At 44.6% G+C, this 26,694-nt stretch overlaps 1 protein-coding gene across 7 annotated transcripts in view; it reads left to right on the top strand.

Moving 5' to 3' along the window:
* Positions 1-26,694, top strand: part of CTBP1 (C-terminal binding protein 1) — a 210,664-nt gene that overhangs the window by 166,030 nt on the left and 17,940 nt on the right. For 5 of the 7 annotated variants that reach the window (XM_068149551.1, XM_068149550.1, XM_068149549.1 and 2 more), the window contains 3 exons: positions 9,721-9,875; positions 17,646-17,790; positions 22,407-22,613. In XM_068149551.1, the coding sequence (XP_068005652.1) occupies positions 9,721-9,875; positions 17,646-17,790; positions 22,407-22,613 (507 nt within the window). Of the gene's footprint in view, positions 1-6,177; positions 6,395-9,720; positions 9,876-17,645; positions 17,791-22,406; positions 22,614-26,694 lie in introns of all 7 variants that reach the window. The other 2 variants (XM_068149553.1, XM_068149554.1) reach the window with 1 other exon arrangement.

The following is a 26,694-nucleotide window of genomic DNA, read 5'->3' as shown; positions in this document are numbered from 1 at the left end:
AGGGGTTGCACTGAGAGTGCTAGGAAGTGGTATTTATTTGCAAAGCACAGGTGTTTATTTGCAAAGCATGCTTAGAACTCAGGCAGTGGTTTGTAACAACAAACCAAACACCAGCACCAAACCTGCTTGAATAAACTAACTTGCTGTAGGAGAAGCATTTTTTGGAGGAGAGAGAAAGGTGACTTATTTTTTTTTGCCCTTCTCTTTATAGTTCACATAATATCTTAACAGGCAAATAAGGAATCATTCTTAAGTGTATTAGGGTTTGAATTAGTTATGTGGCTGTTCAGCTTTTATCAAAGTCTCAGCCCAGATGCCGCTTCTGATAACAAGGTTTCAAACAGAAAAGGCCATGCTTGCATCCTAATTTCTGTGGAACACGTGGGTAAAAGGGGCCCTTCCTGTGGCAGTGCAACCCTGCTTGGCCTACTGCTTCTAGGCTTGTGTTCTGTGTCCCAGGTATTGTCCTCAGAACCTCCAGGAGCACTTCTTCCGTGGAAAGTGTTGTGGAAGGTCTTGGCACAGTGGATATTGTTGCTGGAATGGCTGGGGCAGTTAATCATCTGCTCCCATTATAAGTGTTGCAGCACATTGTTTCTCCAGTTCCTGTCAGTGGGAGTTTTCTGGCTGCCTTTTTTTTTCCTTTAGAGTCACACCCACCAGCCTATAAAGTTTATGGGCTGGAATACAAGCTCAGTTGTATTTTAAACTCGAGTTTGGGTGTGTGTTAAGGTGGATTTCCCTCCTGGTTGCCATTACCAGACTGCTCCCTGGTCACAGTCCTTGGGGAGAAGATGAAAGAGGATGTGTGCTCTGACTAATACCCAGCATGTTGTGCCTGGTGGGAAGGTATTTGATGCAGGCTTGATTGGTGCCTTCAGTTCTGTATTTTAGAAGATAATGCCTCGGTGGGAACTGGGACATCCCAGCCTGTAGCTGTGGGCAAGCGTGGCTACTGGGGAGTCCTAATCCCTCAAGTTCTGACTCAAGTTGGTGGGTCCTGTCCTGAGCGTCACTGCAGTGACTCAGATCTCTTGGGCAGCCTGTGCCTTTCACCACATGGCACTGTCAAACTGGTGGGGTCAGTAATAAAAGCTGGCAGCCTTAGAACAGATGGTGGGAGTGTGCTCAGGTGGGGCAGCTCCGACAGCACTGAGTTGTATCCTCCCCTTAAGCTCAAAATACTTGGAACAGTGTTTACAGGGGCACTGAAATGCTGTATGTCAGACATGAAACTCAGTCCTTTAAGATGTTTTATCTTTCTCTGGAGCTTTCATGTATCTGTCACTTGAAAGCAGCACTTCTGCAGTGGTGGTGCTTGTGTGGTTTACTGCTGATACCTCCTGGGTTCAGTGCTCCACAGAGCTGTAACTGAGCGTTGTCATTTGATTTGCTTTGGTGATACACAATGAAAGCATTTTACAGCAACATGATGCTGTTACTGCTGGTTCATTTGATATTAAATAGGTGGGATTCATCCTGTTTTCAGTTGCATTTTGAGAAGTGTTAGTTAAGACCATACATATTGTTATAGCATGCTCCAAATATGCACATGGAGTGGGGTTTTTTGGGACAGATGTGCCATCCAGTTTCCTTGTGGATGTTTGAAGTACATGTGTAGCAGTACGAAATGCTGCCAGATGATTTTGTTTCCTTAACAGACCTTCATTTCTGATCATAGACTTTCAAGATGTGCCTTGTGGGACCTTTGTTTTTTGTACCCTGACAAGTGTTTAGGAGTTTGTGTGCATGCTGACAGATGTTAGACAAATAGCAGCAAAATTGCTAGATGCTTGAAAAAGGCTGGTTAGGGACCACTGTTTAAAACCACAGCAGAATACATCTCCTCACAGTTACCAGGCTGCTGTCTGAGTGTGGCAAGCTGTGTAAGTGTGGAACAGTAATGAAGGAGCCGTGACTCGCAGGTTCCAAGGCAAGCAAGGAAAGGTGGGATTTTCTAATAGAAATCAGTGGCTTTTTTCTTCTTTTGGTAGTACAGGCAAATAAAAACCAAGTAAGGCAGTCATCTCAAAATACTGTGGTGAGGCCTTTGTGTTGCATACTGCAGCAGTGGTGTGGATGCCCAGGCTCGTTTCTCACCAGAGCAGCGATGTGTCTACAAACCAAAGTGCCTCGGAAAGTCAGGGGGCCAAGGTGGTGGTTACATAGCAGTGGTTCTGGTGAGATGCTTTGTGTGAGGAAGGAGCAGTGAGTGCCTTGGAGAGGGGCTGGGTGTATCTCAGCCCTTGCAGTTAGCAAAGGGAGACAGGTGGGTCTGATTGTTCTGCATGCACATCAGTAGGTCATCGCCAACGGAAGCAACTTTTGTTTTTCTTGGTCCTTTGCAAATCACAAAGAAAAGGCAGATGACTTGTTTCCACTGAGTGTGGGTAAATAAAAAGCATCTTTATTAGCTCTGCTCTTCCAGTGACGTTTTGGCATGGTTGGTGTTTACCTCAGAGCTCTTGAGTCTTCAGCAGGGACTGCTTGTGAGCTTTAATTAAAGCTGAGGCTTAGTTTTCTCCTGGACATGTATTGTGAAGTCCAGAGCTTGTTTGTTTGAAAACCAATTTAGGAGTGTTTCTCTTAATTTTGGTAAGACTTGCAGCAGGCTCCTAAAATCTACAGAAGCATGGCTAGAAACATTAAATGAGAAAAGAATGGCACTAAATCTAATCTGCTAATTAATCCAGGCTTCTGAGGGTAGCTGTCACCTCTTTGTGCCTGCCTCTCGGTGTTCTTTAAGAATATTCTACCCTCTGCATCCCCTCAATCCCACATCCCAAATGGTCACATTGAAGAAAGAGTACTGTGTTCAGTTCTGGGCCCCTCAGTTTAGGAAGGATGCTGACTTGCTGGGACGAGTCCAGAGAAGGGCAACGAAGTTGGTGAGGGGTTTGGAACACAAGCCCTATGAGGAGAGGCTGAGGGAGCTGGGGCTGCTTAGCCTGGAGAAGAGGAGACTCAGGGTTGACCTTATTGCTCTCTACAGCTACCTGAAGGGAGGCTGTATCACAGTATCACACAGTATCACAGTATCACTTAGGTTGGAAAGGACCTCGAGGATCATCGAGTCCAACCTGACACCGCAGACCCCATGACTAGACCATGGCACCAAGTGCCACGTCCAATCTTCCCTTGAACGCCTCCAGGGTCGATGACTCAACCACCTCCCTGGGCAACCCATTCCAATGCCGAATGACTCACTCGGTGAAGAACTTCCTCCTCACCTCGAGTCTGAACCTCCCCTGGCGCAGCTTGAGACTGTGTTCCTGTAGCCAGGAAGGGGTCAGTCTCTCCTCTCTAGCAACTAGCACCAGAACAAGAGGACACAGTCTCAAGCTGCACCAGGAGAAGTTTAAGCTCAAGGTGAGGAGGGAGTTCTCCACTGAGAGAGTCACTCGTCACTGGAATGTGCTGATGTTGGTCTCTTCTCCCAGGCAGCCAGCACCAGAACAAGAGGACACAGTCTCAGGCTGTGCCAGGGGAGGTTTAGGTTGAATGCTAGGAAGAAGTTCTATACAGAGAGAGTGATTGCCCATTGGAATGGGCTGTCTGGGGAGGTGGTGGAGTCACCATCATTGGAGGTGTTCAGGAGGAGACTTGATAGGGTGCTTGGTGCTATGGGTTAGTTGTTTAGGTGGTGTTGGATTGGTTGATGGCTTGGACGCAATGATCTTGAAGGTCTCTTCCAACCTGGTTTATTCTATTCTAAAGATGGTAGCAGAAGGTGTTTGCTCTGCTTCTGATAGAATCAGGAGACTTTTGCACTGCATGTTCAGCATCCAAACCTGCTGAACTTCAAAGTACTGGACAGTTAATTCTTTCTGGAATGCATTTTACTTCTACATGTGCTGTATTTTAAAGCTTCTTACTGCTTGCTTGCTTTAGAGTTTTGCTCTGCCTGGAATCTAAATGGTGCTTGTGCTCATGGTGCTCAGAATGATGAGAGTACCAAGGCAAAGTCCAAACTATAAAAATGCATGATGTGTCAGGAACCTTAAAATATGTTTTTGGAGTAGGGTGTTTCTAGGAATTTTAATAGTGTTTCTTGGCAAGCCTAATTGATAACAGCTTCTGTGCTTGCATTAGGAGTGGGATATTTTTTGTTTGTTATGACAACTCCTCCTTTACTTGAATTAATATTGGCATTTATTCTTAAAAAAACATGTAAATTATAGTAAATAAGTGACAGCTCTGACCGAATTTACAGCCTAGGTGAGAATATAAAGTAAAGCAAAGCGCCCCAGGGGATCAGTCACATGTAACATGGGCAAGACTGTAAATTAGGTGAATGTTCAACCTGTCATTTTGGGGTCTTGGGTTTTGTAAATATTGATTAGAGGTTTGGTGAGTGTGTGTTCTGTTAAAAACTTAAATCACCTGGATTCAAGGAGGCTTGGTAGGACAAATTCTTTCAAAGGACCATTGGCAAGGGAGTTTTCCTGCTGCTTTGATCTCTGCACTTGTAAGAATTCCCATAAAGTTGAAAATGGAAACTGCTTTGCCAGGCTGCTGTCCTCCATTCCGTACTGCTGTCATTGCAGGGTCTCTGGGAAGTGTTGTGCTTTCTTGGCATTGATGTGTTGTTCAGGAAAAAAAAGGAATGGAAGCATGTATTTGGGGGGAAAAAAAGGAAAAAAAAAACCATTTAAAGAATCACATGGGCTTTGCAAATGGATTTAGGGATGTGAAAGATAGGTCAAACTTGCAGCCTATGAATCTGCCAGAGTCCTTTCCTTTGCACACATATCCTGTGTGGGAGATCCTAATGATGTTGAATTAATCAGTGGCAGAGAGAGGTTCAGAAGACATGGTTAATATTCAGCTGTCACTTAGCTTGTTGCATTTTGCTGTGCTTTCTAGTGCCAGGAAAGGGCTACTCTCAGATCTGTGCCTTTTGCAGTGGGATCACTTTGCTGCCTGTCCATTTAACAGTAAAGACTGCTTTATAAAAGGCAGAAAATAAATTTTGAGGGCTAGAGCATGTCAGTGCTTGTCCTCTAGCTGTGAGTGGTGCTGGCCTCAGTGCCCTTGGCACACAAAGAATCACCCTTGTTACGGTAGCAGCAGGAGGTGCAGGTGAAGCTCAGGACAGGAGCAAACCAGGCCACTTAAGTAGCTCTGAGTCAGCTTCTTGTGCTAAGGTGGATCTGGTAGTTTGTCTCTGTGCTGCCAGGGGTCTGAGGTAATAAGTCACAGCCCTTCCTCTGCTCTTTGGTGAGAACTCCCTTGGTCTCTAGCTTGTGAGACCCACAGCTGCTGACATGCTTGTGCATGGGGCCAGCCTCCTGTTGGGCCCTGCAGATGGGAGCTGCTTTTTCAATCCCCAACAGCTTTTCCATAAAAGCTGGACTAGAAGAAGGTTTTGATCCTCTAAGAGCAGCCAGTCCAAACTGCAGCCCAGAGCAGGCAGCCTTGTCAGCTGTGTGGTGGGCCTCTGCTGCCTGGGCACAGCTCCCCTGTCGGTGGGCACCTACACCTGTTGCTGCCTCAGTCAGTCCAGTGAGTATGGCATGGGAGCTGCTACTGGGGCAAAGGCTTCCCCACCAGGGGATTTCCATACTGGAGAAAGAAAAGCCCCCAAATACACTAATGGCTGGATTAGAACTGTTGTGGGAAACTTCTCTTTTTTCTTTCCCCCTTAAATACATTTAGATATCCTGACTTATACCCAGCAAAACCACCAAGTTCATAGTTAAGGGCCTGACTTATACCCAGCAAAACCACCAAGCTCATAGTTAAGGCTTCTCACTCCATCTCTCGTACTACATGGAGTGCACAGTGCTCCAGCACAGCTGGTACTGGTACTCACTGGAGCACCTGGGTGGTTGTAGTGGGTTGAAACTACCACAGTGGTGTTGGAAGTCACACCATATCCTCAGATCCCTGCTCACCTAGCAAAGCATGTGCTGCCTGTGTGGTGTTTGCTGCTCAGGTAGGTCCCAGCAGGATGCTGTCCTGGCCAAGGTGTCCTACCTCTGTCTTCATAGTCCGCCAGGGTCCCTGGTATGCTACTGGCTGGAGGCAGCCCAGCAGGTGTGGTGGGAAGCTAGCAGCGACAGGGGAAGGGTACAGCTGCAGTGAGAAGCTTTAAGCTTTGAGCTTCCTGGCTTCTGTGAGCACCAGTCAGACCCTTAATGTTGTTTTAATGTACTGTTTGTGTTTAATTTTTAGTAAAAGTTTGAACGCCGTCCAGGCTACAGAGGTTGCAGTGGATAAGAAGTTTAAGAGCTTTGGTTCAAGATTACAGGAGGCTGCAAGACAAATTAAAGACATGAAAATGAGGATGGAATGACAGGCTGCTATTTTGCCTCAGAATGCTGAAGATTGTAAAGCATTGAGAAATCGAATTCATGACCCTGGAAATCAAGCTCAGATTAAGAGATGTCAGGTTGGTAGGGGTTCCTGAAAGTCTTGAGTTAGGATAAATAGAGATTGCTGTCTTACTACAAAGGGTCTAGGCTGGGGGGTGGATGGTGTGATGTTTATCTGTGTTATGTGCAATGCTATACCATATACTTGGGTGATCCAGCTAAGGGAAATGATTTCTTGACATAGGTTTCATGTTTGTGGTGTTGAATGTCACTTTTCCCTGGTTTACAGTTATTCCTCTCTGGCACCAAGCTGCATGATTTACTGTTAATGCAGGCATGGAAAATACTGCTCTTAAATACACATTGCTTTATCCTGCCAGTGCAGAGGGCTGCTGCAAAGCCAAACCCGTGGTGCAGCGTGACATTTCTAGATAAGAAACAGGCAGAATATATCTAAATGGTGGAAGAAGTCTTTTTTTCCCTTGTTCAAAGGCTTCTGATTCAGAATGAAACTGTGCCTTTCCAAATGTAAACTTTGCCTAGTGGCTGCCCCTGTGCTGGAGTTAATGTGAGTTTACACAAGTGTTGAGTTATTGTCTGCGATGCAGCGATACGGAGTTCAGGCGGGAGGATTGTGCAACAGGAAGTCTCTGCTCAAGTTTAGAAAGGATTTTGGCAAGCAAAGGTTTGTAGGGGTTTCGTGGTCAAGGTCACTGGATGTGTTTGAGTTCTGGGGACTTTTAACAGCCTGAGATTTGCTCAGGGAGGGTTTTTCCTTCTAGCTGTTTTTCTGGCTTTGGTTTCCATGCTCTGGGGCTCGGTCTGGCATGCCGCTTGGCACTAGCATTGGACACAAGTTAGTGGGTTGAGAAATCACTAAAGCCCCTGGTGTGAGGGGAAAGCCAGAGCACCTTCATGTATGTTAGAGAAATCATTGCTGTAAAGGCATGTGGTTTGTGTTCTTGAAAACAACAGTGTTTCATGTCATTTTCTCTTGCTTGTTTAGACTCTGTCTGCTCTTTAGTAATAGCTCTAAGGGAATCACCTGTGCCATTTTCCTTCATCTTCAGCAACCTCAGTATCAAAGTTCTGCTTTCATGGGTTTAAGGTTTATTTTAGCTGGCATTCAGATGTGTTGTTGAAATCCCAGCTTTACTGGGCTGACAATTAAGGCAATGACCATATTATTTCAGTCATAAAATGAGTACAGTTACTCTCTGTAACATGAGGAGGACTTGCAGTGGCATTTTTACATTGTTTGAAGACTTAATTGCACTTTACTAATGCTATCAGATACACTACTTTGAAAGAAGCATGAACAAGTTATAATATGCTTTATTTTGGGGTGTTTTAAAGTAATTTTAATGTGGGGTTTTATAACTTAAGTTCCCGTTGAAGGATAGAAATTATTCTCAGGATAATGATGTAACTTTGCATTGTGTGTTCCTGTAGTGTTTGTGTCCTGCATCACATTATTAGTGTGTGGTTTATTGCCTACAAGTGATTGTATGAAGGTTGTGTGTCTGCTTTTGGTTCAGGTAACAGTAGTAAGCTAGCAAGATGCAGAGCTCTTCAAAATTATACTACAAAGGCTTCCATTTGATTTTGGTGGCTGGGTAATATTGAAGGAATCTGTTTACCACAAGCATTTCCAAGCATCTCTGGCACAGTAGAGGTTTACAACACTGTGGTTTTCATGGGTGTTGTACCCATGGAAAACTTAGCTGGTGAATACTTTTCCCATCTGTCTGCTCTGGTGAGAGTGCTGCAGAGTTGCTCTTTGGGCATCACCAGCTGCTGGGAGATGCTGGGGTTTAAAAGAACCAAGAGTGGTGACTCTTCTTCTGTCCTCATCAAGTACAAAACCTGTTTGAATGGGTGAAGAGCTTAAATGCCAGGTTGCAGGTGGGCTGGCCTGTCACCCTGCCACGGTAAAGGGTGGGCATGGAGCCTGCGTGCAGGCGGGACAGTTGCGATTGCCGGGTCACAGACTCCTTAACTCTATTCCTTCAGCCCCATATCTGAGCTTGGTTCTCCTGGGAAGCAGTGTGCTGCTTCTGTTGATTTCTGAAAGCCTGCTTTCCCAGCAGCTGTTTTTCTTCACCAGATATCTTATACAGCTGGGATTCTGCTGATTCTCTATGCACTTAAAATGCAGATGACAGTCTTGCAGGGCCTGCTTTCTGACACAGGCTGGGATTTGAGGCGCAGGGTTTGCTTGTAGAAAGTAACTGGGGAACCTCACTCTGTGTTTAGCAGTAACGTTGCACTAACTTGTATCAGCCAGCAGCGCTTTTAAAGTCACACTGTGACAAAAATACATTGCTGAAATGTGCATACAAGAAATAATCTAGCTTGCCTCACTTTGCAGTGTATAAAACTGCTTAAGAGGAAAAAATATGTACTTTAGTCTTGGGGTTGGTTTTTTTTGCTTCTCCTTATCTCTTCAGGAAGTCCTTTTTTTTCTTGGTTTCTTTTTTTTTCCCACCCACACTTAACTGCTTTTGTCTGAATGCAATGGTTTAATATTATTCCCTTGAGTACTTCTGGGTATCGGTAGCATCTCTGCTGTTAAAAAGATGTTCTCTGAATGTTGTGTTACAAGGATTACTTTTTCATTTTAAGACTCCATAAAGAGAACATAAATCAAGTCTGCGCTTCCAACTGGTTTTAATTGCCCCAGATAATCTGAAGTGTGTTTCTCTGTCACTCTGCAACGTTCCAAGCATGGTGTTGACTTAGAGGGGGACATTTTGTTCAAGTTCTCTAAGTGGCAGATTAAAGGTGATGGAGTTTGACAGACTGTACAGAATGGTTTTGCAGAACTTGTAAGTCTAAGCAGACCTACATAAATCAGCAGCTGGCCTGTACACTGGCACACTGGATCTTCAGTCAATTCAAAGTTTTGCTGTTGTAGGCTTTCTTCAGTTAGATGATGATGACCTGCTGAGAATGAAATCTATGTAAATTGAATACTCAAATCCTCTCTTAATTGCTTATGATACTCCATAAGCTGCTCTCTGCAAGCCTGGACAAGGTATTTCTCACTGTCCAGAGCTCACAGAGGTGTGGAATCCAGTCAAAATGTAAATCCTGGAGAAGATCACACAGCACCTTCTCAACAGTACACTGAGGATATCTCCTTAAGAGAGACACTGTGGTGTTTTTATCCACTTGGTGGTTTTATTCATCTCCCATTGCTCAGCCTCCTCAATCTCCACAGCATGTTTTTTCTTACACCCTCTGGCTTTAGTCGGTTGCTGACTGTAAAGTCGTTACTTGTTTTACTAGCTTCTGTCCTTTTTTCCTGCCATCAGAATAAACACAGTAGCTATAAGCAAATTTGTTTTTCCTATCCCATTTGCATGACTTAACTAACAGGGCTTCTCTTGTTTCTTCCCAGGCATTCGACCTCCAATCATGAACGGGCCCATGCACCCGCGCCCCCTGGTCGCGCTGCTGGATGGCAGGGACTGTACAGTAGAAATGCCTATTCTGAAGGACGTAGCCACAGTGGCATTTTGTGATGCACAGTCTACACAAGAGATTCATGAAAAGGTAACATTTAGAGGTATAATTCGACTGGTCTGGAAACAAGTAACTTTGTGATGCTGAATGGCTAGGGTGTGCTGTTAGCTTTGGGGATGCGTCCAGCTCTGACCTAGTCAGTGGCTGTGCACCCCAGTGAGGCAGCATTCCCAGTAAGCAATGAAACATGAGGATAAAGCAAAGCTGGAAATGTCTCTTGCTGAAGCATGCTTTCATGCAGTGTTTCCTCAGCCAGATGTTGTCCATATGCTCACCTACCGAATTAGATCCACAGAGAGACTTACCTCTGGGGAAATGTTATGTTAAATGAAATGCTGCTTGTAAACAGTCTGGCTCAGCTTTCAGCTGGACAGCCAGATCTCAGGAGTGGAGTGGCCACATGAGGAGCTTCCAAACCTCTCTGTTTAGGCGAGGAGTTGTGCAGATGGGGTTAGGAGGCTTTGTGCACTGAGAACTGACACTACAGAAAAGTTTGCAAACAAATGGTAACCCAAAGTACTTGAGAAAATGAATTCAAGAATGTGTCTGTCTGTTCTAGAAGCTCACACCCTTCCTGATGGTTTGGGAGCTGTAAACAGATAGCAGTTCTGAGTGCTCTCAGAGGTTTTTTCATTTCCTTGGAGGGATACCCACTTTTGGTGATGATGGCCCAGGAAGCCAACAAGCCATACACCTGCATTTTCTCTTCAGAGACTTTTCAGCCTGAAGGCCTCATGTCTACCCCAAGTCCTTGCTGCTCTCTAGACAGCAGTAGAACCTTTTCACATCCATCTAAGACTGTTTCAAAGAAGAGCTGGAGAGCTCTCATAATGCAACAGATCTTTTGAAACTGACACAAACAAATTAAGAATGGTGCTGCTGTTAGCTGAATCTTAGATTTGTTCCTCTTATGTCAGTGGCTAAGTAAGACAATCCTTCCAGCTTCAGGTTCTTCTTTGTTAATGATGCAGTTGCTGCATTTTAGTTTTCCATCACAAGGAAACTGTCAAGGAATACATATAAAGGAAGGCATCTTGTTCTAAGCATTAGTGTATCCTTGGGGCTGATCCAAACCCTAAGACTGAAAGAGCCTTGGATCGAATTCCTTATGAAAGACTTGGAAAAGATTAGCAAAAGAAAATCCTGATAACTCTTGTTAAACCTCAGTACACACCAAAGTGGCTAAGGCACAGTTGTCACAGCAAGGCTGTGCACAGAACTGGTGTTTGTGTTCAGTGACCTTCTGCCAACATCTCCCAGATTTGCCAGTGGCAGTGTTACAGGTGAAGGGGCAGAGTGCCAGTGTCTCCTGAGCTGACACCCTTCAGAAAGCTGCTGTGCCCAGCCAGCAGCATGCATCAGTCTTACAGACAGATCAGAGCCTTGTGAGGTTGGGTATCAGCTAACTGTTTCTTTCATTTTCCAGTACCAGGTTTCACTAAGGATCACTGGGGCTTGAAAGTTCATGGTGATTATTAATAGGGTTTTTGAGATGGAGCTGTGTGGATTGATGGGTTGTCATCAGTGACATGATCCTCTCATGTAGATACTCAATCCATCACAGTATCTGATAGGCTTGGGCTGAAAAGGAACACACTTCAGCTTTGCTAGTGGAACATACAAGGTAATACACACAACTCCTGCTAAAGTTTGTTTCATTAAAGCCTTTTATTTAGTGAAAGTATTTTCAAAGTCAGTTCTCAAATCAGCTTCTCTCCTCAAACTGCCTATAACTGTCAGTAAAACCCTGGGTTTGAAAGGCCAGCTTCAATAGAGCTCTTCAAAAGAGGTTTGCTGTAGGTTGTCCCTATTGCTTGTGTAGCTGTGTGTGGATTTTGTGTGTGCATTTCTCCATAGTGTATTTCTAGTCTGTAAAATATCCTCTGTGCCACTTGTGTGTGCACATTTAGTTTATGCAGTGTGGGGATGGATGGGGTTTTAGAGAGAGGGTTTTCAGGAGCCTGCAAGTCACTTTTGTTTATGTTTTGTGTAAAGTATTTATTTGTATTTATGTACAGTCTAAACTTAAGTATCAATATTTAGGGTCTACTGAAGTGCATCTTGTGAAATGTGTGTTACTGACAGCGCACAGCAGCCTAACACTGGGCTGATAGTCTCTTAAAGACACAAGGACTTGGAAAAAGCAGCAGAATCAGCAGCTTTGGAGATCTCCTTAAATACCTTTTGAGCAGATTGGCTTTTACTTTTAATGGCATTAGTTTCACGTGGACCCTTTGTAGTGTTGCAGTGAGGCTTTGAGAACAGCCACAAGCCTGCTGCAGCCTTCCCCTGTGTGCCAGACTGTTGATGACACACTGGATGTGCAGCACCCTTTTGCAAGTCTGTCCTGGCTTAGCACAGCCTGCTCTCACAAGCCCCTCTGCCCCCACACAGACAGGAGGGAAAGTAACACAAAAAAAAGTGTCTGTGTTAAGTAGTTGAGATCAAGAGTTTTACTAGAGAAGAAATAGAATCATAGAATCAATAAGGTTGGAAAAGACCTCAAGGATCATCAAGTCCAACCTGTCACCCAACACCTCATGACTACTAAACCATGGCTTCAAGTGCCACATCCAATCCCTTTTTGAATACCTCCAGGGATGGTGACTCCACCACCTCCCTGGGCAGCACACTGCAATGGCCAGCAACTCTTTCTGTGAAGAACTTTCTCCTCACCTCAAGCCTAAACTTCCCCTGGTGCAGCTTGAGACTGTCCTCTTTTTCTGGTGCTAATCCAATGCACACTGACCTGAGCCTGTTTGCAGAAAAGCAAGCAAAATACAGAAGCAAGAGGTAAAACAGATTTCCCCCTCCCAAGCACACAGCAGCCAGCCCAGTGGCAAAACCCAACATCCCAAAACCAGAAGCAGCAACTGGAACAGGAAGCCTCTGATGTTACATCTGAACTTCAAGCCCCATGATACTTTGCTCCAGCCAGCACTTACAGTTTGAAGCTGGCATGAAGGCAACCTGGCATTGAGTAGCAGCAGATGATTCCACTCAACCCATGACAAAGTCAAATAATGCAAAGCTTACACAGTTTAGGTAAAATACTCTTTTGTTTGTTTGTTTTTTGGTGGGTTTGGGGTTTTGGTACCCCAATGTGAAAAATGTCTCCATTGTTTTGGTGACTGTGGAACATACTTTTTGGAGATGACATGCTGACAAGCACAGCTGTCTGATGAAGGCAGGAGTGGCTGCTGAAGTTAGGCAGCTACCTCTGCTTCTTCTCTTCATCATGTTGCCTTCCCTTGCAAGAGATCATGGAGGAGCCACACACTTGTGTTCATCTGGAATGTCTGGCTTGCCTGTTAAACAGCTCACTCAAACTGACTTGAGCTGATGTCTGCGTGATAAAACTGGGTGAGTGTTGTATCAATCAAGTTTGTCATGGATCAGGATGAAACCCCACATCCACTCCCTGCTTGCTCCTGCCTTCACCCCTGGGTATGCTGCTGTAGCACTGTGTTACTCCTGTGCACAGCTCTTTTTCTCTGAAGATTATTTCATTTTCCAGCACTGTTCACACTTCTTCTGGATTCAGTTTCATGTTATACTTGAATTTAGCTCAAGTTTTGATTTTTCTCATTGACAAGCTTGTCAAACTTTTCCTTGTGTGCATTTACTGTTTGTGTTGACTGAGAATAGAACTTAGGCAAATAATTCCAAAATACAGACATCTTCACTAGTGTGTTTTTAATCCATCAGTGGCATTATTAACATTCCTCAATGCTGAGTGTTTTCTAATTTCAGATTTTCTGCCTCTTGGGTATTTTTCAATCACATGGTCAGTTCCAAAAAGTAAAATAACACAATTAACAAATTAGTGTTAAAGAATCAGTCACAGAAGATTGGTTTTGGCAATGCCTTTCTTTGCTGACTGATCCTCAGTCTTTAAAGAGGCTCAAACACTAAAAAAGGAATTTCAGAAAGATTTTCCATTTGTATCTGTTTGTTCTGTAGCCCATTGGGTGGGTGAATAACTGCCCATGGAAGTGGCTGGTCAGCATTAAACCAGAGCTGGGAAATACTTTTCCTTCTCTTGAACACTTTCTCGAGCTTTCCCATACTTTTCTGTCTCCTAGTGCCAAACCATAATCTAGATGGGCCCAAAAATGTGGCATAATGGGTCCAAATTAGAGCCCTGACTGGCTGAATTAATCAAATATGCATGATTAGGGAGGGAAAAGTGGCTTCATTGTAAAACACAAATGTCTGAGCCACTTCAGCTGTCTTTTAGCCTCAGTTTAATGCAGACCTCAAAGTAGGGGCAGCGCTCTCATAAACACAACCACTGGCCTCTTCCCAGCCTGAGAGGAGGGTCTGGCTGTCACTTGAGTCTTAGGTGGGTCCTGCTCTTTTGATAGCTACATAGAGAATGTTTTTTTCCTGTGTCACTGCAATCTAGAGCAACCCTGGGAGGGTGGGAAGTGTGTGATAAAACCTGGAATGGAGGAGGCAGCTGAGTTATCATAGAGAGCTTGAGGACCTTGAAGCTTGAACGAACAAGTACTGTGACTTGGATAAAGAAGTTGTGCTATAATCTTGGGAGGAAGATAGAAAGCTGGGGAGGAGGGTCAGCTGGCAGTGTGACAGTGGCTGTGGAGAAATATCTCTGGGAGGGATTTCCAGTACAGGTGCTGTTGCTGGCAGTGCTGGTGTTGGGAGGGAGACAGACCTCAGCAGCACTCCTGGCGCAGTCACCCCAGAGAAAAGCTGAGGTTAGGCTTGTGTGAGCACAGTGCAGTAGGGGTAGAAGGGCATCATCCTAGACAAAACTGGAAGGACTAGGCTGGTGAAGTCCATCCAGACAAATGCTGAGAGGGGATATGATGGTTGTCTATAAATACATTTGGATTGCAAACATCAAGGAGAGCAAGCTCAGCTTAATGGGCCAGGCTGGCGCCAGAATGAGGGGATAGGAGCTGGGCTGTGAATAAATTGAGGCTGGAAATTAGAAGAAATTTCCATATTGTTGGAGCTGTGAGATTCTTGGAACTGTTTTCTTCAAGGAATGAATGGGACAAAGTAAACCCTGAGGGTGTTTTTGGTGGGTACTCTGGTTCTAAGAGGAATTATTTCTTGTGTGGAGTGCCCCAGGCACAGGCTTCGGCTTGGTCCATACCAGCTGTAATGCTTCTCTAGAAGCAGAAGTAAATTCTTCTGTTGGTTTCAGCTCAAGGAAGCACATTCTGATGGGTGCAGCCTGTCTGGTTGGTGACTGTTAGATGCAATCTCCAAAGGACTTGTTTGTACCATGCCAATCATGGAGTTTTCTGTGTGTATAATCATTTGTAAGATCAGAGCCTACAGCTGTTCTTTGAATTCTCTCATAGCTGTGTTTTTAAGGATGTATCACTTCTGGTTTGTTTTCTGGTGTTTTTTTTCCCCTTTTGCTCACTCTTACAAATAAATCCAAATCCTCCTCAGAGGTTTCTGGTCTTTATCAGACTTACAACTGGGGTTACAAATATTTATTTAGAATAAAAATAAACCTTTATTTAGAATAAACCAAACCAGGTTGGAAGAGACCTTCAAGATCATCATGTCCAACCCACCCAAACAGCTAACCCATGGCACCAAGCACCCCATCAAGTCTCCTCCTGAACACCTCCAATGACGGCGACTCCACCACCTCCTTGGGCAGCACATTCCAATGGGCAATCACTCTCTCTGTATAGAACTTCTTCCTAATATCCAACCTGAACCTCCCCTGTGTCCTCTTGTTCTGGTGCTGGCTGCCTGGGAGAAGAGACCAACCTCTGCCTGTCTACAACCTCCCTTCAGGTAGTTGTAGAGAGCAATAAGGTCACCCCTGAGTCTCCTCTTCTCCAGGCTGAGCAACCACAGCTCCCTCAGTCTTTCCTCATAGGGCTTGTGTTCCAAACCCCTCACCAACTTTGTTGCTCTTCTCTGGACTCGTTCCAGCAAGTCAACCTCCTTCCTAAACTGAGGGGCCCAGAACTGGACACAGTACTCGAGGTGTGACCTAACCAGTGCAGTGTACAGGGGCAGAATGACCTCCCTGCTCCTGCTGGCCACACTGTTCCTGATGCAGGCTAGGATGCCATTTGCCCTCCTGGCTGCCTGGGCACACTGCAGGCTCATGTTCAGCCTGCCATTGACCAGCACCCCCAGGTCCCTCTCTGCCTGGCTGCTCTCCAGCCACTCTGACCCCAGCCTGTAGCACTGCATGGGGTTGTTGTGGCCAGTGTGCAGAACCCGGCACTTGGATGTGTTAAATCCAGCAACACTTGTGGAAAGAGCAGAAATGATGTTGTGAAGTCTCCAGTAAGAAGTGGTGGTCTTTCATTTTCACAGGGTTTGGGTTTGTTTTCCTTCAAAATTTTCAGTTGTGTGTTTTAATTTCCATGATTACTGCTGCAGAGCTTGGGTTCCAGCAGCTGTAGTCCTCTGAGTGCCAGACTGCTTTGCTGCAGCAAGGTTTTCTAAATGGTTCCTGTTGGTGTTGATTATTGTTACTGATCTTGCAGTACCCTAAAAAACGCTTGTGTGAGTAATAATCCATGACAGGACCTGTCTGGGTACCAGACCCAAAAGTTTATTGAATGAGAAATTTACAGCCTCTGCAGAGCTTTGATGTGAGGTGTGTCATGGGAACCTGTTGGAGTCATTGGAGCTGGCTGAGCTGGGGAAGGATTTGTGCATTCTGCTGTACCCCCTGCAGCAATGAGCGTATTGCGTAGTGCAGGGAAGGGGGGGAACACAGGCAAGTGTGTGAAGAAGTGAAATCATCCAGTTTCCATAGGAAGAGAAGGGAATATTCTCTCCTGTTCTGAACAATAAACTTCTGTCAGCTGTGGGATGCAGAGTCACTGTTGGGTAGCAGAATTCCTCACTGCTGGGCATGGTGTGCTAGGCTAGGCTCTTTTCCCCTTCCTCTTAACCTTTCTTGAATTCCTTGGAAGAGCTGAGATGTACTTGAAAGGTATCCAGACACTTCAGAGTTTGTCAATTTTATTTTGCTTTCCTCTGGCTCTTTCACAGGGTTTTTTATTACTTCTGCAACGTTTTGCTTTAGTACCATTTCTTATTTCTGTTTGGGCTTTGTGTTTGTCTCGCGTTCCACCCCCCTGTATTTTGTTGTTGTTTCATGGGTTGTGTTTTTGTGTTGGGTTCTTTTTATTCCCCCCCCGAATAATGTCTATTTTGGCATCTCATTTGTACCAATTTATATGGCATCCAGTTTTCTGTCAGCAAGTACTTGGTGTGAAGTAAACTGAGGGACAAACACTTTGTTCTCAGGTATGGATTGACAGATTTCAGTCTCTGCCATTTCAGGGGGTTGGGATGATCCCTGAATGTTTCCTATTCAGGTATCAAGTGGTTTAATAGTGCAGTGAATGGCTGTACCACTGTGTGTGTGGAGAAGAAAAACTGCTCTGTCACTCCTTTCACAACTGAATGTCAGCTGCTTGAGCATGAAACTGCTCATTGTGTGGAGTGGGCACTGCTCTCCTGATGTTTCATCTGGATCTGCAGGCCAGGGACACTTGGGAGTTCCATAGTGCAGAGCATCCTGTGTGGGCTGAGAAGGGTTTCCTCTCTTCATAAGGAGACAAACACAGGTCGCTTAGTTCCTCTAAAGCTCATCTCATCATGCTAGAATGGGCACAGCGAAGAGTAACAAGAGGCTGGGAGGTGTTTGGAGAAACAAGACCTGGATGTAATGCTGTTGCTGCCTTTATGCCTGAAGATATGCATACATGTTTAAGTGGAGATCCTGTGAAAGAAAACCAAATTAAGTATTTTTTTTGTTGTCTTCCATTCTATTTATAGGTACTAAATGAAGCAGTGGGGGCACTGATGTATCACACTATCACTTTAACACGAGAAGACCTGGAGAAATTTAAAGCACTTCGAATAATTGTCCGAATTGGCAGTGGTTTTGATAATATTGACATCAAATCTGCTGGAGATTTAGGTATGGCCATTAAAGACATTATTTTTTACCTCATCTGCTTGCCTCCACACATCTGATAAGCATCTGAGTCGTTGCATTAATGTTTTCTGTGTAATTTATACTAACCTAGTATGTAAGCTGTATAATTTTCTCATCAAAGTGTTTAAAAATCATTATGGAGATAGTAGCATTAGTTAATTAAATGATAATATTAACAACCTTGTGGCAGGGTGACAATCTCCTTGTTCAATATAAACCCAAGGAGTAAGGCCCTAATTTTTCATCTCTCTCTCTCTTTTTTTCAAACTCAATTGTATATTTTAACTGCTACTGCTGTAATTCAATCACAAAGTATAATTCCATCAGCGTGGCATAGTACTTCTGTTTGAATAAAAAATGAGATCATTATCAGCTGTCTGAGACTTATTTATGATGCATGAGATTTAGCACTAAAGCACTCCATAAAAGTAATGCCCATTTTATAGGCGAATCAGTTGTTGATGCTTCAGAACGAATTCCCTCGCTGAAGCTGGGAAGAGATGGTGCTCAGGGTTCCACTGTGAGAAGCAGCAGTCTAGTTTGTGCTCTCTTTTCCTTGGGATGAGCCAGCTCTTGTCTATAAGCTACAGGTCAAGCTGCCACTTGGAATCATCACAGTATCACAGTATATCTTAGGTTGGAAAGGACCTTGAGGATCATCGAGTCCAACCTATCAACACAGACCCCATGACTAGACCATGGCACCAAGTGCCACGTCCAATCCCCTCTTGAACGCCTCCAGGGACGGCGACTCCACCACCTCCCTGGGCAGCACATTCCAATGACGAATGACTCCCTCTGTGAAGAACTTCCTCCTCACTTCGAGTCTAAACCTCCCCTGGTGCAGCTTGAGACTGTGTCCCCTTGTTCTGGTGCTGGTTGCCTGGGAGAAGAGAGCAACCCCTTCCTGGCTACAACCACCTTTCAGGTAGTTGTAGAGGGCAATGAGGTCTCCCCTGAGCCTCCTCTTCTCCAGGCTAAACAATCCCAGCTCCCTCAGCCTCTCCTCATAGGGCTGTACTGGAGGCCTCTCCCCAGCCTTGTTGCCCTTCTCTGGACACATTCAAGTGTTTCGATGTCCTTAAACTGAGGGGCCCAGAACTGGACACAGTACTCAAGGTGCAGCCTAACCAAAGCAGAGTACAGGGCACAATGACTTCCCTAAAATTGCCATAGAAATTCCCATAAAATTCCCATAGAATTGTTAGGTTTGGAAGGGACCTCAAGGATCATCTAATTTCAGCCCCCCACCCCCCTTCATGCTAGATCAGGTTGTGTTTTCTTCCTTTCTTTGTGAAGAGTGACCAAGGATGCTTCCCATTGTGCTCTGGGAAGGGCTTGGAAGAGTGTATTTCAACCTGACAGAGTTTAGCCCTGGTAACAACCCCACTGGTAGAGTGAGGAGATGTAACATGGGCTGTTTATCAGTGCTGGTGGAATATTCCCCTGTTATAATAGCTGTGTAGTCTGGGCAGTAGGCTGAGGCCTGCTTTTGGAGGTTTCTGTGAGAAACAGGTCATGTCTGAAGGCTGCAAGGCAGTGTTCTAGGTATTGGAACTTGTTTCCCAGTCAGGGACATGCATTGTGAGCCCCATAAAATGTTTATGTGGGTAGAGATTGGCCTGGGCTCATATTCTTCATCAGAAGCTGAAGCCTATGCAGATCAAAGGCCCTGACCAGCCAGGAATCCAATTTGTGCAGAGAGTCTCTGGTGAGAGGAGGTGGTTTGAAGTTTTGCTGGCTGTTTCAGTCAGTCTTGGTGCTGGACTGTAACCCAAGTTAATGATTTAAATGCATCCATGTAATTCTTCAAGTCAGAGTCCAGCAAATGTTGGAAGTTCTTGTTGGTGTGAAATGGCCACATTCCATCATTCAGTTCCTGGGTTGGGAGTAGGCTGTTACACAGTTAGGATGTGTCCCATTTGGCATTCTAACAGTCAGGAAGTACAGTTCTCCACTTTGTCAAAAGCCAATGAATGCTGAGAGGTCTGCAGTGTTAAAATCTCTCAGATTTTAGTAGTTCAGGGTGAAATGGTTGGATTTAAATACTGACTGACCACTACAGGACAAATCTGTGTCCATCTGTTGAACTAGTGCAAACAATACACATCTCAGGGAGGTAACATAAGAATTAATGGGTCTTTGGATAAAGCTTTGATTCACTCTTGCAGTGTGGTGTAGAGTTAGACTGTAAAGTGACATAGCCTGAGCTTCCACGGTAACTTTCAGAGCTAGGTTTCATAGAGCTGGCCAGGTGTGACTGTTGCCAGCTTTGCCTGCTGATATTTTCATGCTAGCTCTTCTCCTCCTCTTAAAATGCTTGAAGACCTGTTTCTTGGATAAAGTCTGGGAAGATTTTTCTGCTTTTTCTGTTACATTAATTATTGACTAGCTGTGAGTGTAGCTGGATGTGAGTGAAGTGGGAGTCAGTGTTGGCCCCTGACTCCTGTGTTACTCAGCACTGAACCTAAGCACAAGATGAGTGAAAGTGGTGGGGAAGGGAAGAGAGCATGGAAGTGATGGGTATGAGATAAGTGAGCTGTCTTCCATGTGAAATGTCTCATCTCATCATAGCCTTGCCTCTTCCTTGCTGCCTTTTTGTGCCTCACTGTGTCTGCCTTTCAGAAATTAGCTGGTTTTAAAGTTGGGGGGAAATAGGGGAAAAAGAAGTTTCTCTCCTCTGACTTTTGTTCTCCAAGTTTTCTAAGGAAAAACCTATTAGAGAGGAAAGTATAAGGTGAGTCAGTTCCTTATTTCTCTCCCTAAATATGTGATACAACTTGAAGTTCCTTTTAAAGCATTATTCTGTTGATGCCAGCTCTCAGGGGACGTGCTTATTAAACTCCTGCCATCTAAAACCTGCATTTTTGCTCCGTGAAAAAGACTTTGTGTAAACAAACGCAGCTGTTCAATGTGATGCACTTAAGGGAATGTTGTTTTTCAGTTTTCCACTCTTCCCTCCTTGTGCTTTCTTCCCCCATTTTTAAAACACCCAATGAGTTTCACCCTGCTGGTGATGTTAGCAGGGAGCCAGGATGAATATTGCAGCAAATGATGCTGTTTGTCTGTCTTTAAGTCTAAGAGCAGTGACTCAGCAGACGCTGAATCTCCACAGCAGAGGGAAGAAAAATAATCCTGCAGGTTCCTTATGCTGTTTTTCACTGGTCTAAAGAAAGCTGTAAAATATGCTGAGCAGCAGAGCAAAGGCACTAGAATGTAAACCATGGATAAATCTGGTATGATCTTGTTGTCTTTAAGATTATTCTTCCTGTTATTGAAGAGAATGGGTTTTTTCTTCCTGATTCATATGATACACTGGTGTTAGCTGAGGACTCACTGAATATTTATGTATGTAAAAAACCTGAACTACTAGACAGTGAAGACAGAATTAGGGTGGATTTTAGGATACAAAACACTACTTTATTTTTCCCTCCACCATGAAATTACACTGCTTGTGATCTCAGTCGGCAGAACTGAGACAAACATTTGTGGGAGCTGATGAGTGGAAACAAAACATGTAGTAAATGGGAGGGATGGAAAGAGAAGTCAAAACACACACAAACTTTGTGAGGTAAACATTTTCATTAGCTGCTGTAGGCTGTACTGGAGGTAGAGAGCAGAATGGGATAACTTGCAGGGGAATTGCAGTCAATTGCTGTCTGATCTGTATTTAGAAGTAAAATTCTGAGTTTTGAATTCATCCACCTTCCACAAGTGACTGTGGAAACCTGGGAGTTCCAGCTGCTTGATGTTGCACCCTTTTCAGCTGGTAACTTTCCAGCTGTTAGCAATGTGGACTTAATTTTGTGTTATCTTGATATGCCAGGCAAAGGCAGACTTTCTCTTTCCCTCTTGGCAGTTAGATGTGTTCTCTTGAATTTGAGGGCCTGGGGAAGGACTTGGACTCTGTTGTAACTCTGCAGACCTGTTTGCAGCATGAAGCAAGCTGTTCCTCCCGGTGTTCCGATTAGTCATACATGAAATACTAAGAGTTTTCCTGTGAGGGCTGTAAGAGCCCTCATCATAAATGATTTCAGCTTTTTCATAACCTGTGTAGATGGCTTTTTGGGGGGTGTCTGCCCAGTGGTCGAAAGCTCAAGTCACGTAGTTAGATCTAAGCAATGATAATTAACCGCAGTGCATGAGAACAAGGCAGGTTTCTCTGTGCTGTTCAAACACCCAGCTCAGTATGCATGGGAAATGCTCACCAAGACTTTGACTTGTGTTCAGAGCTACCTGACATCTTCACTGCTTTCCTTTTGTGGTTTTGGTGCTGTTTGCTATCTGCCTTAGTTTGAGGATGCAATCAACAGTCATATAATACATTGAGATAGTGCCATGGTCTAGTCATGAGGTCTGTGGTGACAGGTTGGACTCGATGATCTTTGAGATCTCTTCCAAACTTGGTGATACTGAGGAAAAGAACCAAATTTTGCAGGTGCTTGTCAAGTATTTCCTCCATTGCAGTCAGCCTTGGTGTTTGTGTAAAACTGGTATTGCAATATCTGTAAGAGTAAAGCTCATCCTCCTGAGCTGCTGCTGAAGGGGGAAAACTCACAACTGTTTGGCAACCGCTGTCCTCTCCCCATTCCGTGCAGGGATCGCCGTGTGTAACGTGCCAGCTGCCTCAGTAGAAGAAACAGCAGATTCTACCATGTGCCACATTCTGAACCTCTACAGGAGAACCACCTGGCTGCACCAGGCTCTGCGGGAAGGCACGAGAGTACAGAGCGTGGAGCAGATCCGGGAAGTGGCTTCTGGGGCTGCCAGGATCCGAGGGGAGACCTTGGGCATTATTGGATTAGGTATGTTGGTTTGAGGGGGTTCTTTGGTGCATCTCAGCCTTTCAGTCCTTTTAAAACCCATGAAGATTTGAGCTATAAGGGCTGAGGGCTCAGTTCTGTCCTTCCCACATCAAGCGCTCCACAGTACCACATTGTTCTTAGAGGAATGTGTCTGGTTTAAGAGGAGATTACAATCATTTCCCTTTTGCAGGACAAGGATTCTGCTGCTTGAGCCTGGTGTCAGCTGTTTGTTGTGTTTCTCAGCCCTTGTGGTAGCTGGTGCAGTTTGTGCTTTCTTTGTTTCAGTTCACTGTTTCTGAATGTATCTAAAAATCCTTTGCTGCGGGAACGGTCTCCAGAGCAATTATTTGATTGAGCTACATCTGAAACAGTAGTTCAGCTCAAATCAGAGGGAAAATGCATGCAAGAAAGTTTGAAATGTTTCCAGCCCTAATAAAATCACCTACTTACCTCTCTGAATGGCCCTAAATGTGTTTCAGCATCTAACAGATGGACAGGCTTGCTCGAGATGAATTAATTACTGTCTGTTACAGAAGTGGAGAAGAAAAACAAGCAAGTCAGTTTCTATATAAAAATGATTCAGTCATGTGCTTGTCTTACCAAAGATCTGATAGATGGTGGATGTAATTCCTGTGGTATTCATCCACAGGAATTATTAATATGAGTTTTGACAACAAGACATCATACTTAAATGACTCTTCCAGTTACACGCTGCTGTCAAATAACTCAAGCCACGAACTCTTCCTCTTAGAAGTTGAAAATAGCCTGGTGTGACATAGTCCTCATTTGAATGAGTATGCAACACATCCAAAATCTTCACAGTCCAACAACTGCCTTCAAAATATGGCTTCCAAGAAGTTAGTCAGTCATGAAGTTGCCTTCTCAAATCTATGTACATGTAATTATGCACCACAGTTAAGCACACCACGCTGGTTGCACTTCCAGGCCCAGCACCAGTGCATAAATCAGAGACAAGTCACCTGCAGTGCTTAGGGATGGAAATGCCTACCTAGTCCTTTGAAACTTCAGCCTTGGCACACATGCTTGTGTGCCTGTTTGCTGGAGGTGTCTGCCCTCTGGGCATTGCTTTTTGGTTGGGTTTTTTTTTGCACTGCACAAATGAAAACACCAAAGTCATGTTGGAATTCCTGAAGCGAATTCTGTGTGTGCTGGTTTTGTTGGGCATGACTGAATGGGACAGAAAAAGAAATGGCTGGTCAGATTGGCAGTGTGTGTAAAGCCATGTAAAATGCTAGGGTTTGGGTTGTGTTTTTAAAAAGCAAGGCTTTTGTGGTGGATTAAGTGACTGGTGAAATCTGATTTTAAAGGTAAACATCTGTCACAGCTATTAACGAGGCCTTTTCTCCAACCTTTTGTTGTTCTCATTTCTTTTCCTGCAATAGAATATTCATTTGGAAGGCAAATTCAGGTTTAAAGTCACTTCTGAAAACTTGCACTGCTTGTGCTTGCATGTGAACAGGCACAGCATTTTGATTCCCACCTGTGTAACAAACCCCTTTGTAGCTATGTATTAATGAGGATTAAAGATGGAGTCTTGAAAGAGGCTTTACGTTTGAGCCCTTCAGGCACTTAGGCTGTGATATGGGTGCTTTGCTTCTCTAGTTTCAGATTAAAATGTGTATTTACAACCACCTTCAAAAGGCTGTTGCCCTTGGGTTATGTTTCTCTACTAGTGGCCTCTTCTGTGTGTCTAGTTTTGCCTCAATTCATTATTGTTTAGAGATGTCAGTGTCATTTGTGATGGGCCATTAAGAGGCTATTAGTGAGTGCACTGCACACAAAACAAACAACTCTCATCTCTTACCAAGTCCTTTTCTCTAGTCCTGTGTAGTGTTGCTGTTACTGTCTTTTCTCCTTCATGTGTGTCTGGGACCATCTCATATCTCAACTGCAGCCATGCTTCTCTGTTCTTGTCTTAAAATCATGGTCTCTGCAGCAGTGGGTTGCTTAAATTTATCACTTTGCTGCTGCAGCAGCTAAGTCCAGATGTTCTTTGCATCTGTTCCTGGGCTGTTCTCTTGTTTTGCCAAAGAGAAACACCCTAGCTCTTGCCTATCTCTGTGCTAGGGAGTGACTACATCATTCCCTCCAAAGTTTCAGCTCCTCACTTCCTCATCCATTGGTCTAGCCAAGTTTCATGACTCACTTGCCCTTTTCTTTCCATCACCCACTCTTTTCTTTGCCTCCTCTAGTATCCTGCTTTTGACACTTGGTCTATCCTGCATAATCCTATTACTCTGTGCTCCTCCTTTAAAGTTAACCCCATCTCTCATCCTCTGCTCGTATTGAGCTTGAAGATAAGCAGAGCCTCAATGCCATAAAGCCTCCTTCATGTGCCTGTTGGATGCCATCCGTCATTGTTCTGCTTGTTTGGTTAGCCTCTGAGCTCCTGAGGGCAGAGCCTGGGCTTCTTGCTGTCTTTATGAAGTGTGTGATTCTTTGAGCCATACATAAATAATACCACATCATTAAACAGCTGTCTTTGTCACTTCTAATCTTTATTACTATCCAGTGTCCTATATTGCAAGTAACTCAAGCGTGGCTAGGAAGCCTTGCATTGAAAAGGAAAAAAGGCTACCTTTTCACCTTACATCTAAACATTTGGAGGCTTTTGAAAAGAAGAGTATTTGTGAGCAGCAGCATGCAAGTAGTTGGCTGAAGAGATAGCTGGGCCTGGATCTGCTGCAATGACAATTTTACAGCAGTGAAGTCACCCTCCCTTCCCCTTCCTCCTTGGTTGCAGATGCTGATGACTAACAGCTAATGCATTTCCTTGCTCCACAGGTGAAATTTCTCCAGATAAATTTGTCTTTACATCATGGTGCATGTCATCACTCATTTTGTCTGTCTTCACTTGCTTGCAGTCTCTCAGCAGTCCCATGGTCCTGAATAGATCTTGGCCTGAAGTACTGATCTGTCATCAGACAGCACTGAGGCTTGGCAGTTGGGTGGCACCGCCATGCAATGAGTGATGTACCTCAGCACTCCTGCTAGCTCTCCTAATGTGCTCAGCAGGAAATATGTCAGCATGGCACTTTCCACACTGTAGGTTTCTCCAAGAGGAAAGAAAATTACCCAGGTTCTCCATGACTCTTGCATGGGCAGGAAAGGACTGTGAAGTGAAAGCACTTTTCCTTTCCATGGGTATCTGCAGGCAGGTCATCAACACTGCCTAGGGCATGGGGTGAGACCTTGTCATGCCAGCACAGGATTCATGTTCTTTGCCCAAGAGCTGGGCAGAGGTGATTGATAACTGCAGCTACCTACTCAAATCTGGTCATTGGCAAGGTCAAGGTCAGAGGTACCTACAAACTGGGAGACTTAAAAGGAGTGGAGGGGTCAGACTGTAACAGGAGATCCAGACATCTTTGGGTGTCTCTCCATACTTCTGGTGTCAGTGAGATGATGTATGGGCTTTGCTGGAGCTTTCTATAAATCTGATTTCTAAAGCAGGCTTTGGTCACTTTCTCCTTTGCCTTGCAGTCCTATACACCACACATTCCCTGCCTTCTTCCCACGCTACTGGCCAAGAAGTTCATCAAATGTTCTGAATTTCAGAATTTGCCTTCCCTCCAAGCAGCCATGAATATCCATAGCAGTTGTATAGGCCTTTAAGATAAAGTTGTCCTCAAGGTGGGATGCTTTGTGTGCTGTTCTGTTGTTCTTGATGGGTTAAGGTGGGTTTTGAGCCTCTTATGCCCAGGAGAGTCTTGGATAATAAAGGTTCTTCGGGAAAGGAAGAAGCTCTGGCAGGTTTGTGGCTGTGCTGTGTTTGGCTGCAGTTTAAAAAGGAATTGGCAAATTCCATGTGCGTGCCTGGGTGCTTGTCCAATGACTGAGGCTGAATGTGAGTTCTCAGTTGTGGGAGTTGTATCCCATGAAGGAACTGTGCTAGGGCAGCTCTGTCTAGAAGTCCACACCTGATCCCAAGTGCTTCAGAGGGAAGCTGTGCCCATTGCAGAGGCTTTGATTTGTTAGCCTTGGCTGCAGGGAACGGAAAGTGTAGCTTTAACAGAGTGTGGTGTAAGAGATTTCAGTGTTGTGTTATCCTCTCAGGTAC

The sequence above is a fragment of the Melanerpes formicivorus genome, unplaced genomic scaffold (genome assembly GCF_026170545.1).
Source record: "Melanerpes formicivorus ecotype bairdi unplaced genomic scaffold, bMelFor1.0.p_v2 SCAF_18, whole genome shotgun sequence".
Classification (NCBI taxonomy): domain Eukaryota; kingdom Metazoa; phylum Chordata; class Aves; order Piciformes; family Picidae; genus Melanerpes; species Melanerpes formicivorus.
Note: the sequence above shows the minus strand (reverse complement) of the source record. Positions and strands in the feature narration are given on the sequence as shown.